Here is a 17,455-nt window from a genome sequence, read left to right as displayed (position 1 = left end):
GCTTCTCATGGCTACTTCACCTTTGCCGCATTTTATACACTCATCAATTACCCAAATATTTGTGTTTTCTAACGCTGTCTTCCCAGATAGATAGGAAGCAGTCTAAGGTAAGGGGTTTCACCTATTTTGTTTACTCTTATATGCCGAGCTGCCCGTCGTTTAGGGCCTTTCTGGGTGTACTTTCTCCTAACTCAACTTCTAAAAATACATTAAAAAAACCACACAACCATTCCCAGCATGTGCTCCTAGCAGGGCTCTTCTCGCCTCAGCTTCCACCTACAGTGCTGTGCCTGCGACCCACAGGCTCGCCTCCATGGACGGCATCAGTCTTCTCTGCCTCCTTCCCTATGGTTTGCTGGGGGTTTTGGAACTGATGTACCTCATGGGGATCAGGGTATACTGGCAAAAACGAACCCCGGGGGGCTTTTTCCGGTGTATGTGAGAGAGACTTGCTTATATTTATAAGTGCTCCGAGGCTGATCCAGGGAATGGGGAGGGCTCTAGGGTAGGGAGGACATGCAGACCAGGGCCCACCTTTGGAATGCAGGGCGGACAGTTTGCTTCCGCTCCCTCGCAATGTGATGTTTCCCCTGTTTTGTCCAGCAGCTTGGATGGAATTGAACCTTTTCAGACAAAGGGATTTATTTCCTTTTCCCCTTATATCTTAAACCTCTCCCCTCAGTGCTGATAGCACCCCTAAAGCCAGAGAACGTGGCCCTGTAACACCAGAGTTGCCTCTAGTATAGCAGTGAGAGTGGGCAAGCTCGTCTGAGGATGTGCTCACTGTGGAGAGCTGCTTTCAGGGTTCAACTTCACCAAGGTAAAACAGGGGAAACATCGGGAGTCCTCAACCTCGGAGGACTCATAAATATAAGCAAGTCCCAGCACCACGCTGTAGAAACAGCCCCAGAAACTTAAACACACCTCATTTATTCAGCCAACTGTGACTACAGTTCCTTATGCAGCTTGAAAAAGCAGCACTTTTCCTCCCATCATCACTGCTCCTAGTCATGATGTTTAATTTTTAATTTCTAATATTATTACAGAAGGGCATGGCTTTTTCATGCTTACAGAGGGAGTCTGTATGGTCAGGCCACCCAAGATGGCTGTTCTCTTGCTCTCTGTACATCTCCCTGCTGGGCCAGTGCCTGCTTCATCTAATCTTTAGCAAACATCTCCACCTGATAGCTCATCAAAGGGGAGGTGAGGGGCGTGCCCCTCGGCTGGTTTCCCTGGTAACTGATGAGCCAACCTGATGTCAATTTCCACTATAACTGGGAACCTCCCCCTCTCCTGGGGAGCGAAGCCTGCCGCCATGTCCTGCCCGCCGGCCGCCGCACACAGTGGGGTGTTGCTCCAGGGCCTTGCTTCAGACAGGTAAGCTCCCCCGCCCATTAAACCATGATGTCTCCGTCGCCGACTCTGGGCCCTTTCTTTGGTCTTGTAGCTGGGCAAGTACAGGCCTTGTAGGCCTGCGGGGTGCATCCCAGTTGGTAGAGCCAGCGGGGAGACCGAGGAAGCTCCTGTGAGCGCCGAGACGTCAGGAAATAAGGACGCGCAACGGAAAGTTGCAGGGGCGTCACCTAGCATGAGGGGCCTGAAAGTTCCAGGGGTGATCCTGAAAGTTGCAGAGGAAATCCCGGGGTGGCCGTCCGCTAGTATGTGGGGCCCTAGGGTGGCTGGCCTTGATGAATGGGGCTGCCAAGACAGTACCGAGGACTCATAGTCACCCCAAGGCCATGGCGGAGATATTGGCGCCATTACGGTGGGAAAACGAAGTGGCCGCAGCTGTGGGCTGGCAGGTGCGTTTTATACCGAGAAAGGCCACGGAGGCTGGGCTAACAGCTGAGGTGAAGGTTAACTTGAACGCCGGTTGTTTCTCCTCTGAAAGTGAGGCATGTGAACGTGAGTGACTGATACGTGTTACTACTGCCTCTTACTGTTGTTTAAACTAAATTGGCTTTTTAGAAACTGAAAAAAAAAATCCCTGAAAATATCCACGGTGGGACTCTTTTGACATTCTAAAACTGGTTTTTGCATATGCCCTTAGAGGAAGTTAGCTTTCTAGAAGGAATTGGTATTTCTCTTCCTGTGCCTTTGCGATGTAAATGATCTACCTGGGCTCTCTGGAACTTTAATCACCTTTTATCTTTTTTTTTAAAAAAATTGAAGTAGAGTTGATTTACAATGCTGTGTTAGTTTCAGGTTTACAGCGAAGTGATTCAGGTATACATTGACCTATTCCTTTTCAGAGTCTTTCCCATTAGTTTATTGTAAGACGCTGAATATAGTTCCCTGTGCTATACAGTAGGACCTTGTTGTTTATCTGTTTTATGTAGAGTAGCTTGTGTCTGCTAATCCCAAACTCCTAATTTATCCCTCCTCCCCGCCTTTCCCCTTCGGGACCCATAAGTTTGTTTTCTATGTCTGTGAGTCTGTTTGTTCATTTGAACCTTTTTTTGGGATTCCACACTGAGTGATATCATACGATATGTCTTTCTGCGTCTTACTTCACCTAGTATGATGATCTCAACATGGGTCCACCCATGTTGCTGCAGATGGCATTATTTCATTCAAAAAGAGGCCTTTTAAAGTTGTAGCAGGAAAACTGTGAGATCTCTTTGTCTATATATGTAAATGTATGTCTCTGCGTACCTTATAAATATGAAGTGTCTGCTTCCAAATGGCATTGCCAAGATTGGTTTGTGGATGAGCTGTTTAATTGGCTTAAAAGAAATTAAACGCTTATGTAAATTCTCAGAAATATAAAAAAGACTGGCTTGAATGAATTTCAGGTTCACGTGGCCTGGGAAATATTCAGTACTGAATTGGTATCTGGTATTGAAGCTAGCTTAAGCTTTTTGGTTTGATTAACATAGACATGTCTTTAGAATCATCAATATTAAGTATAACACTTCTGTTGTACCTCGGTTTACTAGAGATCAAATAACACCTTACTGTATCTGTTGCAAATACGTCAGCAAGGAAAATAACTTGATATGATGGAACTTTAGGTAAACATAAATAAGAGCTTTTAGGTAAACTCTATAGGAATAATTACATTTTGGGAAGGTCTATCTAAAATAGTCTTTCCAGATTTTGGTAACTTGAAACTAAACCAAGTTAAGAGAATTCACTGACTACCTGCGTCATTTCAAACAGGATAAAATACTGGAACATTAATTGCTGGGCAGATCTAAATTTACCTCCCTTTGCTTTCTTAGGAGAGGAAGACTAGAGCATAAGTTTTCCAATCAGGAAATGCTGGTATGACAAACAGTTCACGGTTACTTGCTTCTTGGTTTTTGCTGGTGATTAAGGTTTTCAAGGGTTGAGATTATCATTGGTCATAATTCTAGTTATTGTAACCAAGTTTCTTTATGGATTACATTGTAGTCAGATGTTTAACCGTGCCTTTTAAAGTCTTCTGTCATTTATAGGAAGTTACTGTTGTACTCTGATGCTTTTGCAAAGGAGTTTCATCTTCAAGATGATCCACAGGAAGGCCCTTTTGACAAGTACAGGTCTCTGATCAATTTCAGATCATACTATACTGAACTGGGAGAGATATTAAAAAATCCTAATGGAAAACTTGAGGCTTCATAAAAAGTTAATGGATCGGTTACTGAGTGAACTGGTGAATATGGTTATAATTTTTATGGTTTTTGTCTGGAATATTACTGGTTTTGATCTGTGTTTTCCAGATATAGGGAAGTCCTTCCCCTCAAGTTAGTTTTGGGTAGAATGGAAACATTTTTCTCTTCTCTCTGCCTGGTCTCTCCAGACACTGGAGACTCTTGGGTTCTGAGCAGCCTTATCAGGTGAATGGGAAAGACTGTCTCCTGGCATGTGCAGGAATCACGATGTTTTAGGGATTCTCTAGAAGACAGAAATCCACTGAGGTGCAGGCTAATGGCAGGCCTTTGGCATGGCTTTCCTGGCTTTGAGAGGCCTTTTGGGAATTCATTCTGAGACTACTTCTGAATTCCACCACAGCCAGTTAGGAGGACCCTATGTGGTCAGTTGACCAGACTTAATTCTGTAAACAAATTTAGTCTTGATCTGGCTGTGTTTCATGGAGATGAGGGTAATTTTAGAGAGGAAAATTTGTTTCAGTGGATGTTAAATTCTAGTTCTGCTAATTGTCTGCATTAATGAAAGTTATTGTGTTAGCCATACTTTTGCCTTGATATTCAGGATGGAGAGAGAATTCTCTAGTGAAGTTGTCACAGAGTATAACTACTCACGACATGTATCACTGCTTGCTCTAAGTCTTCAAGCAAGTAAAATCAAATCTGAGGCTCTGACATTAATGGTTGCGGTTATTAAACTTTATTATATTTTAAAATCTAAAAACTGTAAAACATGGTATTTATACAAACACCTGAGGACTGTTCAAGTGGCACAGCATCTTCACACTGACAGTTTGAAAGGACAAGTTTAAATTAGAATCTTGTCTTATAAGACAAAAGAAATAACACGGACGAAAAAGCCCTTTAAATCATATACGCCCAGTAAATAGTTGCATTTGCTTATAAAGTACACTTGGTTTTCTAAAAAGAAAACGTACAATCTTACCCCTGGTGAACATCTTACTGGCATTTATAACAAATGGCTAATACAATTAGCACCATTTCTCATAGCTTATAACATTACACTAAATATTATACAATATAATGATGTAATAAATAAAACAACAATGAACATGTTCCGTGTGAAAGTTCTGATTTTTAAAATTAAAATGACAAATCAGAACTGATGCACCTTCCAAAGTTTAGTAGGATAAATGGCTCAGAAAGGAAATTAACTAGAAACATTGCACAAGACAGAACTTCCCTGTATGGAAACCCTGAAGTGTGAGCTGAGAGGTACCAGTGATGTCAAACGATGTGCATATGTTTTACAGAATAAAAAAACTCACTATATGTAGAGTTGATCTTCACCTCTGTGGAAGTGTAAAGTGCCATTTTAAATTAAAAAAGAAAAGATTTACTCGTGTGTATACTTCAGATACAGAACAAAATATAAATATGAAACAGTACCCATATGAGGAATAAACAGATAATAAAACACATGTTTAAAAAACTTGGACATAGGCATCTTCGTGGAGAGCTGTGAACAATGAATGCCTAGTTAAATGTTGAAGCTTAGACAAAATAAGGAAGTTTAAAAATAAAACATATTAATTGAAAAGAATATAGTCAGACTCCATCCAACCCACCCTTGTAGTGTAGTATCTCTTGCATAAAATGACTATCTACCTTATAATTTTTTTCATTACAGAACCCGTCAATCCCTCCCTGACTACTTTCCCCTTTGGGATTTGGCTGTTTTGGTTTTACATATAAACATTAACCAAAATCAAAGGTGTTTCTCTGTTTCCTGCATGAAGTGTAACTAACTATCTGTAAACTATGCAAGGAAAATAATGAAAAGATACAAAGAACAAAGCACCAGTTTGACTCTGCTAGTGCTAACATGTTAAATGGCTTCTAAAGGAGTAGCCTGGACTGTCCCAGGGTTCTGTGATTTTGGATACACTGTATTTTAGAGGAACCTTCTACACAACAAAAACTAAGGGCAGAGAGAAAAGGTGGCATTGGTCTCCCTAGAATTAAGTCCAATCTAATCTACACACTTTTTAAATTGTTGAGGTATCTTTCTGTCTTTAAGCATTTCAATGTAGTGGTGCAGCTTCAGAGCTGTCCCCAGCTTAAGCCCCATGTACTTCATCATCATGTCATTCTTGAGCAGTAGCAGAGCTTTCCCATCAATGTCCTACAGAGAGAAGGAAATTAAAATAATTAATAAAGCTTTCATACTTTATCAGAATGGTTCTTCCTTTCTATGTAAGAACATGTAACACCAATTAGAGGGCAGCTCAGTCCAGATGTATATTCTCTGAATATGCAACTGCTTGATGGAAACTATTAAAAATCTAATTTGTACAGTGAAGCATCACTTAATCATCTGTAAATTTGCTTCAAATTTTAAGAAAAAGGAAATTTAACCTAATATCTTAAAAACGTCCTAAGCATCAAACTACCTAATTTTAAATATCGTGTGTTGAACAAAATACTGCATAGCTGTGACAAAAAGTAAAAACTATGAATGGTAAAAATGAATTTCAGATGGTCATTAACTTTCTTAGAAGGGCTGGGAACATGAGTATGTCAGCTATAAGTGTGCTATACAGTGCTGTCTTAACACTGAAAGCTAATCAGTTGTCGGAAGCTAATTAGATGCTAAAAACTAATTACTGATTTTCTTACCATATTGAAAAGGGTACATCAGATATGTGGGCACTAATTTTATTCATTAGGAAACCCTATAAAAAACATTACTTGATAGTCACAAGGTATCCTCCAAATGTAAAAAAGAATTAATTGACCAAATGATGCTGCTGAAGCATATTATTTGGTTTTCACAAGTTCTGGTTTAAAAATAAAACTGTACTGAATCATATGTCACTGGCTGAAGGGACCTGAAATCCCTCACAGTACTGCCTTTGTCAGGTACCATCTATACATTTTCTACTAAGTAAAACTAGAAATTAAAGAAATTAGAATTTAAAATTTAGCCCATGATGTTACTTTGTAAATGGCATAAGGGTATCAGCATTCCAAATCATCAATAACCATATAAGGTCAACAGAACTGAGCCAAATGGAATCAGTTGCTGGATTCATCGGGCATCGTAACAAGGAGGACACCCTGTCACAGCTGTGGTCACCCCTCCTACTCACGGTCCTGGGGCCGAGCAGGGAGCAGGTGGGGAGGAGGATCCTTGTAGCTGTTGTTAGAAAGGAGAGTGTGGCCATGCTGAATCATCTTCTCTTGAGAACTTGAAGACTTGTAGTATTTTAGGTACCCGGGTACCCATTTAAAGCACAGATCCAGCCTCCACCCTTTAAGGCTCTAACTTTGGGCAAAGTAAACTTTCTCGCATATGGAATAATCAGTTGATAGGGTTCCCCCACCATCCACACTAATCAGTATCCAACTGAAGGGCCTGCACAGAGGTCATTCAAAGTCATTACGGCAGGAAAACCGGATCAAAAGATACACTACATGTTGCATGAAGAGGTCGACGAGGGCACTTGATAACTGAGGATCTACGTATTTCAGAAACAGGATCACTTCATCCACAGACCAGGTTGAAGGGTCATCAGGGAGGCTCTGTTTGAGGACACCCGGGGCACTTCCAACTGGTGAACTTGGACCTTCAATGGGGGAAAAAAGACAAATCATACTTGACCTGATCATTATCCTGAAAGAAGAGATGTTAGGTAGGGAAGAAGTGTCTCATTCCTGGAACCTTGTGTGAAGTACCCCGGCATGGACCCAAGACTCCAAGGTAAAATCCAGGGAAAGCCTAGACAAAGATGACCTGAGGATGGCTACTCAAGAATGTCCCACCTGACCTCCCCCAAACAACAAAAGCAGCTTCGGAAGACACCTTAAAGCTTCAAAGATCATAAAACAGACTGAGCAATCTGAGGCCTCTTGGGCCACGGGCAAAATACAGCAAAAGATCTGTTACTTGGGTTAAATTAGGCTAATCTAAGATAACCTATTGCTCTCTTACTTTGAGAGAAATTCTTTGAAATGCTTAATCTCTGTCCTCTTGGTCTCTCCAGATGAGGTTTATTTTACTAGCTAATTGCAATGGAAATCCCCAGAATTTAGTTTTATAATTGCTTAAATTATTCACTTTAATCAGTGAATTTCAATAACCCCCATTATCTTTGAGAACCAAATCAGTTCTTTACTGAATCTCTTCCATGGCTTTAAAATTAACATCTCTCAAGGCTTAAAGGTGTATCTGAATTTTGAAAACAACAAGACTTCTGCTCAGCTAGGTCAGAAGTAACTTTAACATTACACTGAATACCTCTTTCAAGTTTCACTGCATGGTAATAGATATTTTGGTTGAAGGTTTATGTTTAAAAAAGAAATAACGTGAGGCATGAAACAATTTAGGTGCTCATACCTCAAAACGTTTTAGGTGTGCCGTTCACTACATTGTACTGAAACTTCTTTGTGTCCAGACAGGTACTCATTTACTCAGCCAGAGTGCTCGACTCCCTAGAGTTAGCGTGTGGTAACGGAAGCGGCTTTTGTAATTCGCCGGACCGTCAACACAAATTTGACCTTAGTTCCTGTGAATTAGCCTAAAGTGTACCTTTTCTCTCCTGTCATCTGGGCTCTGGCCATTTTAGGAGCATTTTAATTATTTACACAGGGAAAGGGTAAAGAAAAACAGAAGATAAAAAACTCACAATGGGATCATTATGAGTATTAGTGGAGAAGAGGCCTGTCCGTTGACTGGCACAGTGCAGGCACATCACAGACACTCAAGAAGTCTTAGTCATCGTTCAGAGTGCTGCCCCAAGCTAGCCCTCAAGATGGGAAACAAACAGCTTCCACAAGCTTGCATCAAGGGTGTTGAGGAATATAGGGTAAATAATGCTACTTGTAACATGTGTCAGTTCACACTCACCGAAGCTGGTCGGGACATAGAGAGGTGAGCCAGCACGGCTGAATCTACTGTTTTCCAGTAAAGCTGGGTAGGTCATCATGTCAGGGCTATGTGCTGGACTGTGTTCACTGTGGGTCAGCACGGTTGCAGGCTCGACCGCAGTGGACTGGGTGTCTAAGAAAAGACTGCGGGCGTTGTGGGCCTCTGGACTGGAGGAGCCCTGCGTGGGGTCCTGGGGCAAGTAGTACTCCTCGTAGGAACGCCTGCGGTAGGTGGAGGGGACCGTCGGGCTCAGGCTAAGGGATCGCTCCAGATCCAGAGGCACCGGGGACCCAAAAGGTGCTTCTAGAGGGTTGCTCTGGGAATCCTTTTCCGGCCTTTGTACTGGAATAGTGGGGCTATAACTTTTAGGGTAAGGCGATGGACAGAGACACCGCTTCTTCCTCATTTTCTGGTATCTGATCTTTTTAGAAAGCAGGTAATTATAATCTTTAAATGCATATCCGAGTGGCTTCTGAAATGACACAAACCCAGCATAAACCAACTGTGAGTGAGTGAAAGAAAAAAATAGTAAATACATCCATAATTACTTTGCATGGAAGATTGCTTTATATTATTAAAGATAAATGCTCTATTTTGATTACATGATTTCCTCTTCAACCCTACATTTTAATTGCACTTTATGTATTACGGTTACAAACATAAAAATACCCATTGTCGTACATTTCTCAAACCTAAACTTCAGCATTTTTCCGGCAGAGGTTTAGTCTCCCATCTGCTGCTACAGCAAGTATAGATCAGCCTTGCTTATCTCACAGTTATTAGTTCTCTCTCACTTCTGACTGGCATCTTTAGAAACCAGAGGTTTATTATAGTTTTGAAAATATTTTTATAACACTTACACGACTGTGCAACCATGACTTCACACGAAAATGCTTGATTTTTCTAACCTTTGCGTGCACGACATCAAGCTTCTTATCCAGTTTTTGAATAGCATCATAGATGACCTATTATAATACAGACTATTAGTAGTTTCTACTTCAAAAGGAAAGGAACATATAAGAAAATACCATTAAGCCAAAGTCAAAGTCTGGAAGTTTTCAAGCCGTCAGAAATCTCTTGTTTCCCACTTGATGCCTGGCTGTTGGGGACCCAGAGCCGAGCTGGCTGAGATAAGGCGCGCCAACCTCCCACTCAACTACTGCATGTCACACAGGCATTTTACGAAGCTTGAATACTGGGAAGTAAATGTACCACAATTCCTATAAGCCATCACATTTATGATGGAGTCATTTTACATCAAGGAAGGTGCTACCTTAGGAAAGAAATTTTCAAATCTGCTAAAAGGCCAAAGAGCCTCTTTCCATATAATGATGGTATAACCTAATAGGCAGTGAGGGGTCCACTCTGGAAAGAACAGTGAGCCAAATACAACAGATGTGACCTTTGGTTCAGAGTACTTTAAAGTCATGCAATGAACAATTAACTTTACAAAACCTTTGAGTACGCGACCCCTGTGTGCCAATCAAGTATGTGACTGATAAAACCGGAGAATTCTTGAAATACACAGAAATTTCATTCGGGCAAAAATACACTTAAAAGGCCAGAACCACTAATTACATCATTCATTCAAAGAAACATTTATTGAAGGCCTACCACCTGTGAGAACTACTTCGCTAGATGCTGGGAATGTGGACATTAAAAAGAAAAAAAAAGAAAAAGGAAGAGAAAAACAGCTCCTACCCTAAGGAACTCCCATTTTAGCTGGAGAGAGGCAAGTAAAGAGACATGGTCAACAGAGAAAGTGATCGGCCGCCTGGAGCAGTGGATTTCAGTGTGCTCCGTGGACCAGCAGCATCAACACCATCCACGAGCTTGTTGGAAATGAAAAATCTCCCACCTCAGATCTACTGAATTGGGAACTCTGAGATCGAGGGCAGTGATCTGTGTTTTCACAAGCCCTCTAGGTGATTCTGATGCACGATGAAGCATGAGACCCACTGGCTCTCAGCCCTGAATAACTAGCACAGGCTCTAGGGGAACACAGTTGGGTTCAAGTTACTTAACTTCTCTGTTGTTCAATTTCCTTATAAATAGAATCGGGATGAAATCCTCTCTCAGTTCTGTTGAGGACAAAACAACGTGCTACAGTATTAATACCAACATAATAATAATAGTACATGATGACTGGTCTGATAGTGCTCAATCATCTATTAGTATTATTATTGCCACGATACAGATAAGAACAAGAGGCTAAGCGTGCACAGAAGAGCAAGACCTAATCCAGCCTGACAGTCGTGGCAGGATTTTCGAAGAAGGAGGTATCTGCGTTGAGAATGAAAAGATGAGAAGGTGTTCACTAGGTAGAGATGTACAGAGGAGCATACAGGGCAGAAGGAACAGTATATTCTAAAATACCCAACAAATTAGGAGTATGGGATTAACTGATATAAACTACTATACATAAAACAGATAAACAAGGATTTACGGTAGAGCACAGGGAATTATACCCCAAATCTTATAATAACCTATAATGGAATATAATCAGCAAAAACCCCGAATTACTATGCTCTACACCCGGAACTAACACAATATTACAAATCAGCTATACTTCAATAAAAAATATTAAAACAGAAATTAAAAACACCCAAACAGAAAACAGGAAGTCAAATGTTTAGAAAGTGAACATAAATGACGATCGAAGAGCTGGGTTATGATGGGAAGGAGAGAGAGAGGATGACAGCTATAGAGGGATGGGAGGCAAAAAGAAGTGGTTTTTTTAAACCTGTGGGAGAATGACTACGCTGAGAGTGATGGAGACAGAGGCTGAAGACACAAGAGACGGAGGGATGAAGGGAGGTGTCTGAGCACAGGGAAAGAGGGTCAGATGCAGAAACCAGCAGAGGTGTTAGCCTTACAGAGGAAACACTTTTCCCACTCCAGTGGTCAGGAAGGAGGTCGTCAGAGATGGATCCAGGCAAGTGTGAGGGCTGTGGGGAGAGGAATCAGGACTTGGAGGGGATTTCTGCTCCACACCCTCCATTTTCTCCACGAAATAAGAGAACAGGATCGGGGTTGTCTGAGGATCACCAGTCCCCAGTGGAGGTCCTCCCCTCTGCTTCCCAGCCTGGACAGGGCTGGGGTTTTACTAAAGGGGGTGCTGGGCGAGGATTAAAAAAGAACAGATGGAAGTGCTGCACCGTGTGGTCTAGACTGGTAAGGGAAGGCGCCGAAGAAAGGAGGGAGCTAGCACATTAGGAGAAATGGAGCGCATCCCTTAGGTGTGACTTTGGAACCTGGGCACGTCTTAGCGGAGATACTCTATCCCAACACATCTTGCACAATCGCTCAGAAGGCCCTGGCAGAGCAGTGTCAACCCAGTTCATCGTGGATGCTGATGTAAAGCAAGCAGGGGAGAGCACTGCTCAAAAATCAGAACTCCCTACGTCGTCCCTGCATTCCCACTCTCTGTACATCCTTCCCCGGAAGACAAGACACGTTCCCTTTAAGTATTCCACTGCTGTTCTCTATAATGATAAAGACTCCCATAAACATTTTTTACTTTTCAAAGTATGTTCATTATATTCAAGAAACTTTTTTATATGTTAAGAAACATGTATTTGTTTATAAATGTTCATTGCTTCTAGGGTATGCCGCTCACAAAATCCTTGATAATTACATACTTCTATCAATCTCCACCAACACGTCAATTTTTACAAAATCCCCTCAAAACTATGGAAGATAAACTCTTTAAAAAATGGTGGGCTGCCATTTTGTTTCAATTGAGATATCTTGACATGCATTTAGGCACATACTAAGTTTTATCCAAATCAGCCAATTTCCTTTAAAGATTTTGTAGGGGAAATTAATTCAGTATTGAGCAATTTAGATGAAGGAGACATAACTATTATACATTTCATCAGTTAAGGGCTTTTACAAAAGGCTATGAAACCTCCATATTGCTATTTCAAAACTTTCACCTGAAGATGCTATTCTAACTAGAAATTGTTTAAAAAAATCATCACAATGAGAGCGATAATCATAAGCAATTTGATACAGCAAAATTTCAATTGTCCACCTCTTTATATGATATAAAGAGAATTTAAGCTTAATATTTTAGAAAACTACATTTGAGAGATAGAACTTTTTGTACCTGGCAGTGAGTAAGGACATTCAGAATTGTTTTTTGTTGCTCTTCGTTGCAGGATGTGTTAGACACGACACTTCCCTGCTGATATTTTAAAAATTGAGTAGTTAATACTTCACTTCTATGAAAGTCAAACTGAACAGTAAGTGGGGAAAAAACACTATTTATTTAACTTGCTTTTATTTTTCACCAGCTTTTCAAAGAGTTTCAGAAATATTAATCTAAAGCAGAGACAAAATAAAAAAACTCATGTTATTATGAGAATGAAGATGATCACTGCTAATTAAGAAAGGGATTAAGCAAAGAATTTATTATATCAGAAGGACGGAGGTTTAGAATTTTGCACTGAAAAAAATGAGTAAAAACTGCTCTGAATTTTCTACAAGGAAAAGAGGGAAGTGAAATGGTTAATTGCTCATTGTCTAATGAAAGGAATCAGACAAATTCAGGAGAGACTAATATTTTCTTGAGTGTGAGTTTACAGGAAGTCTATGAAGAATTTTTTCTTTAAAGTGGTTAAGTGTTAATATATTTGGCAAATGGCAATTAACATTACTTACATTATTGAAATATGCAGTATTTGGTTCATATGCATAAAGAACAGTGTTATCATCATCATAAGTAGAGATTCGTGTTCTTATCTAAGGAAAATTTATTAATAAATTAAAAGGAAAGATGATAGAACTTAAAAACTGAGGACTTCAATTTCACTTTCGAGAAGCTCCAAAAGCCAATTTGTGATATCAAGGGACCTTTGTAAATACTATGACTATAGGAAAAGATGTCCTTGCAAAACTGTTTTCTCATTAACTTAACCACACTTAAGACATCGTTTTCCTCTTGTGTACCTCAGGGTAGAAAGACTATTCTTCTAGTAATTTGGCAGCAGAACTGCTGTAAAAGCAAGTATTTCTAACTACAAAGAATCCTGTTCATGGCTTTTGATTTTTAAATAGACCAACAGTACCACTCTGTGGACAAAATAGGAAACACTTAAGCACCTATCTTTTTTTTTTTTTTTTTTTTTTTTTTCCCCCTGTACTTGGAGGCTTGTGGGATCTTAGTTCCTCCACCAGGGATAGAATGTTGGAGTCCGAAGCACTGAACCACCAGGGAATTCCCCACACCTATGTTTCTTGATAAATTAATCTCTAAATCACCTAAAACACTTTGGGGGGAATAAGACAGTGCATAAATAAGTAAATAGACAGTAAACAGCCATTACATTTCACTTAATAACTCTTTATTCTAAGAATGGATTATGAACCATAGGAATAATTTTAAACCTACATAGAAGTATGTATGTCTGTTTCAAAAGACAAAATAATGTGGAATTGGGCTATATATTAATACTTATAAAAATATACCATGTTACCTTTGTATAGCTATGCTTTGTATAGGTATGCTTTGCAAAGTGCTTTCACATAATTATGTGAAAAGAGTCAGAAAAAAAAGGACTCTTGGTAGGTAGTTAAAATTTAAAAACTTGCACACAAATGTTCATAGCAGCTTTATACATCAGTGTCCAAAACTCATGAACTGTATATTTACAACCTCTGCATTTCACTGTACAAAATTCAATTCAATTTAGAAAAAAATAGAACACAATGAAAAGAACAAAGACAGATTTTCAATTTGAAATACAAACCACATCGACTTCACTGGAGCAGCTAGACATCTTTTTTGTGCAACCAGAGCGACTCCGCTTTCTCCGAGTTGGGCCTAATTATTTTTAAACTTGCTGGAGGGTTATTTGCGAAACTCCTTGGTCCCGTTGGACTGGTAAATCTTCAATTCCTGAAAAGCAACGCATAAAAAAGTTACTTCACCCACTTACTGCCTTAATAAACTTAACATGGATATGTTCTCAGAATACCAACTCAAGTTGAATTGGAGTCCTGGCTGAAGTTTAGAGAGCGACAAAATGAGAATTCTTCCATTAGTGATTTAGAATAAACCTTTAAAAAGTGAAGGGTTTTATTGCCCACGCGTAGGAAGAAGAATCCAGATCGAACACATTTCCAAATTGTGAAGCGGATGCTCCACAACCTAAAGGCTACAGAGTAAGTGCTGGAGACAAATGAACAACAGAGCATGAGTCCTAACTGCTTTGGTCAAGGAGCTCCGAAGCTTTTTACTCAGGGAGACTGCGGGCCTCCAAATGTGAGTCAGGAGTCTCTTGTGGCTTGGGCCGCCCACCACGGTGCGGCCTGGAAAGACCACTAAAGACATCGCCTCCTCCCCTGCTCGGTGAAAACTGGGTGAGATTACGTCTAAGGTCATTTCAGTGCTTAAATTTTATATTATAAAATAAATAGTTAAATTTTATATTAAACCTAAAGGACTGTATGTGAAAAATAAGCCAAAAACTCTTCTAGAATTATGTAGGCTCGGTTATGGTTCTGAGTCATTCATCTCTGCCACCAGGAGGACGTTGAGTGCAATGCTGTCATATCATATCTCGTAGTAGATTTGAACGCTGGCATCACAGTACCGGGAGGGGCGTTAATGAGAGAGCTAGGTTCCCTTTATCCATCCTGAGCCAGGGCAGGAATGAGAGGCAGAATGAAGGGAAAAGTAACTCTCAAGTTAGACAAATGCAGTCTAATAATGTGGAATAAATTCAAGTTATTAAATACCTCCAATTTGAGCTGTAACTTGAACCAAATTTTACTTTTTCAGACTATGTTTATTTTTTCTGATTATACAACTAATACAAGTTATGAATACTTAAACTGGTGTTTTCATACAAAGGAAGACTACACAGCCATGCGAATAAACCAATTATTGCTACACACAACGAGGAGGACGCATCTCAGGAATCTCAAAACTACAACCTTGAGTAAAAGCCAGACCCAGAAAAGAATACAGTGTATGAGCTCAAAAAGAGGCAAAAGTAAAAGAAGTCTTTCTAAATTAATAACTTTAGATATACCATAGTCACTTCAACTTCTTCGTTTCCTATCTTGCAAATAGGCCATGATTTATTTAACTAGTCCCAAGTCATGGATATTCAAAAGTCACTCCTCAAGTCTTGCTCTTACAAAGAACAGTGCAGAGCAGGCTCCCACCTCTACCTGAACTCACACAGAAAGAGAATAGTGAGTTAAAGTTTCCCAACTCTAGGGACCATTTCTTATACTCTGACTGTATTTCTAACAACTCTGTTTTAGAGATTTAAATATATAATTTTTCTTTAAATTTGAACTATGCCACAAAGTATAGATAATAGCATCTAACAGATTTTACTGCTTACTCTGTGTCAGGCAATGTTCTAAGCACGTGATGTATGTTAATTCATTTGGCATTCCTGACAACCCTACAGGGCAGGCTCTATTATCATCCCCATTTTCCTTAAGAGAAAACTGAGGCAAAGAGACTTTAAGTAACCTACCCAGGTCTCATAGTAAGTAGTGCAGTACGACTCCAGAGCCTATGCGCTTTACTTCTTCATTATTAAAATCACCTGGAATCCCTTTTCGACCAAGAACAAAAGAAAATCCAGAACTCCCACCATGGCCTACAAGGTCTTTACAGTCAGGTGCCTCCACACTGCTCAGAGGTCACCTCTTATCACTTGTCCCTTTGCTCTAAGCCTAAGATACTTACTAGCTGGCCTTTTATATACAAAGTTTGCCAACCATTGTTAGAGACTCTAACAGACAGTTCCCTAATGGCTTAATTACAATGCTGCTAAAACTCGGCAAGAACCACTACTCGGCAAAACAGGGCAGATTGCAGTAGCCAGACCCCTCCACATTTTTTTTTTTTAAACAAGACCGTGTCAATACACGGATCACTTTCTAAAAATCCTGTCAGAACTCTCAAAAGCATCCGTATCAAACTTCAGCGGCTACAGAGTCGGTCAGACCGGGGGGGGGGGGGCGGGGGGGGGGGATAATGCCGTCCAAACTGCATCCCCATGACCCATCAGGGAACCGAGCCCATGCCGTGCTTTATAAAACACCGTGCAGAAAAGTTGCTCGTTAAATCACGATTTGTAAACATTAAGCCAGTTTAAAACTCTAGAGCAGTTCGACTTCAGGGAGAGCCAGGTAAAGGGGGGGCAGCGATCCCCAAGAGACGAAGATACCAACTACCGTGCTCCATCCACGTCTTTACTTCGTTTAGCCTCGCGTACGTATTTACAACCGTGAAGCTGCACTCTCTTAGATCAATCGCGGTTACCAGCAAAGCCTCAGAATCAACGTTTGCGCCTCAAAAAATGTTACAGCGAACCAACTCGCTAGTTGATAGATTTTCCAAACTCAAAATTCTGACAAGTCTGAGAGCCTTGGTCGTTCGTCGCCCCCTCACCCACCAAGGAAGAGAAAGGACGAAAAAGGATCAGCTCTTAGAAAGTCGGCACAAACCACTCAATAAGGGGCCACATCTCAAGCGCCTACGCGCTGGCATCCCGGGAGGGGCGGTGGGAACCACTCCGAATCATCCCAAGCCACCCCAACTGCACTGCGGCTGAAACTCCAGAGTAGACTCGGTCTTTCCGAAAAGGCAAACCCTTTCTCTTCCCTCAGGCAAACCCTCCTCCCCCGCCACCCCGCTCCGGAGCGCCACAGCCGTGAAGTAAAATCCCTCCCCACCTGCTTCAGGCGCACATCTAAGACAAGAAAGTTCAAAGGGAAGAAAAAGTGTCACCTGACAGACCTTTGCTGGCGCAGAGCCCGCCAAATCGGCCTCCGGAGGGCGCCGGACGCAGGTAGCAACGGACGACGGTGCCTCCGCCCGGGCGGCAACCACTGTAATGGTTACCAATGCCTCAAACGTTCCTCGCGCCGGAAGTACGGCGCGCTCCCGTGACGCGCCGGC

The 17,455-nt window shown here is 41.0% G+C and overlaps 1 protein-coding gene across 6 annotated transcripts; it reads right to left on the bottom strand.

Moving 5' to 3' along the window:
- Nucleotides 1-4,309: 4,309 nt before the first annotated feature.
- Nucleotides 4,310-17,437, bottom strand: SCML1 (Scm polycomb group protein like 1). Of its 6 annotated transcripts, none has more exons than XM_049704763.1 (8): nt 17,294-17,437; nt 14,277-14,425; nt 13,189-13,269; nt 12,635-12,712; nt 9,384-9,488; nt 8,503-8,995; nt 7,071-7,222; nt 4,310-5,778 (listed from the first exon to the last, which is right to left on the bottom strand). In XM_049704763.1, the coding sequence occupies exons 2-8, from the start codon at nt 14,304-14,306 to the stop codon at nt 5,626-5,628; spliced, it is 1,092 nt and encodes a 363-aa protein (XP_049560720.1). In that variant the 5' UTR covers nt 14,307-14,425; nt 17,294-17,437; the 3' UTR covers nt 4,310-5,625. The 6 variants fall into 6 exon arrangements, with proteins under 6 accessions (XP_049560720.1, XP_049560721.1, XP_049560722.1 ...); XM_049704764.1 differs by having other exon boundaries at nt 17,285-17,415; XM_049704765.1 differs by lacking the exon at nt 17,294-17,437 and adding an exon at nt 16,023-16,344.
- Nucleotides 17,438-17,455: the final 18 nt, after the last annotated feature.

This window comes from Orcinus orca, chromosome X (genome assembly GCF_937001465.1).
Source record: "Orcinus orca chromosome X, mOrcOrc1.1, whole genome shotgun sequence".
In the NCBI taxonomy this organism is placed as follows: Eukaryota; Metazoa; Chordata; class Mammalia; order Artiodactyla; family Delphinidae; genus Orcinus; species Orcinus orca.
The sequence above is the reverse complement of the archived record's forward strand: the minus strand, read 5'-3'. Positions and strand labels throughout refer to the sequence as shown.

Excerpts from the sequence above, each read along its gene's own strand:
- SCML1 (XM_049704763.1), bottom strand. The coding sequence starts at position 14,306 with ATGTCTAGCTGCTCCAGTGAAGTCGATGTG. Across the intron at positions 8,996-9,383 it reads AGTCATGGTTGCACAGTCGT|AAGCCACTCGGATATGCATT; the intron begins GTAAGTGTTATA and ends GTGTCATTTCAG. Across the intron at positions 7,223-8,502 it reads CTATGTCCCGACCAGCTTCG|GTCCAAGTTCACCAGTTGGA; the intron begins GTGAGTGTGAAC and ends CCCCCATTGAAG.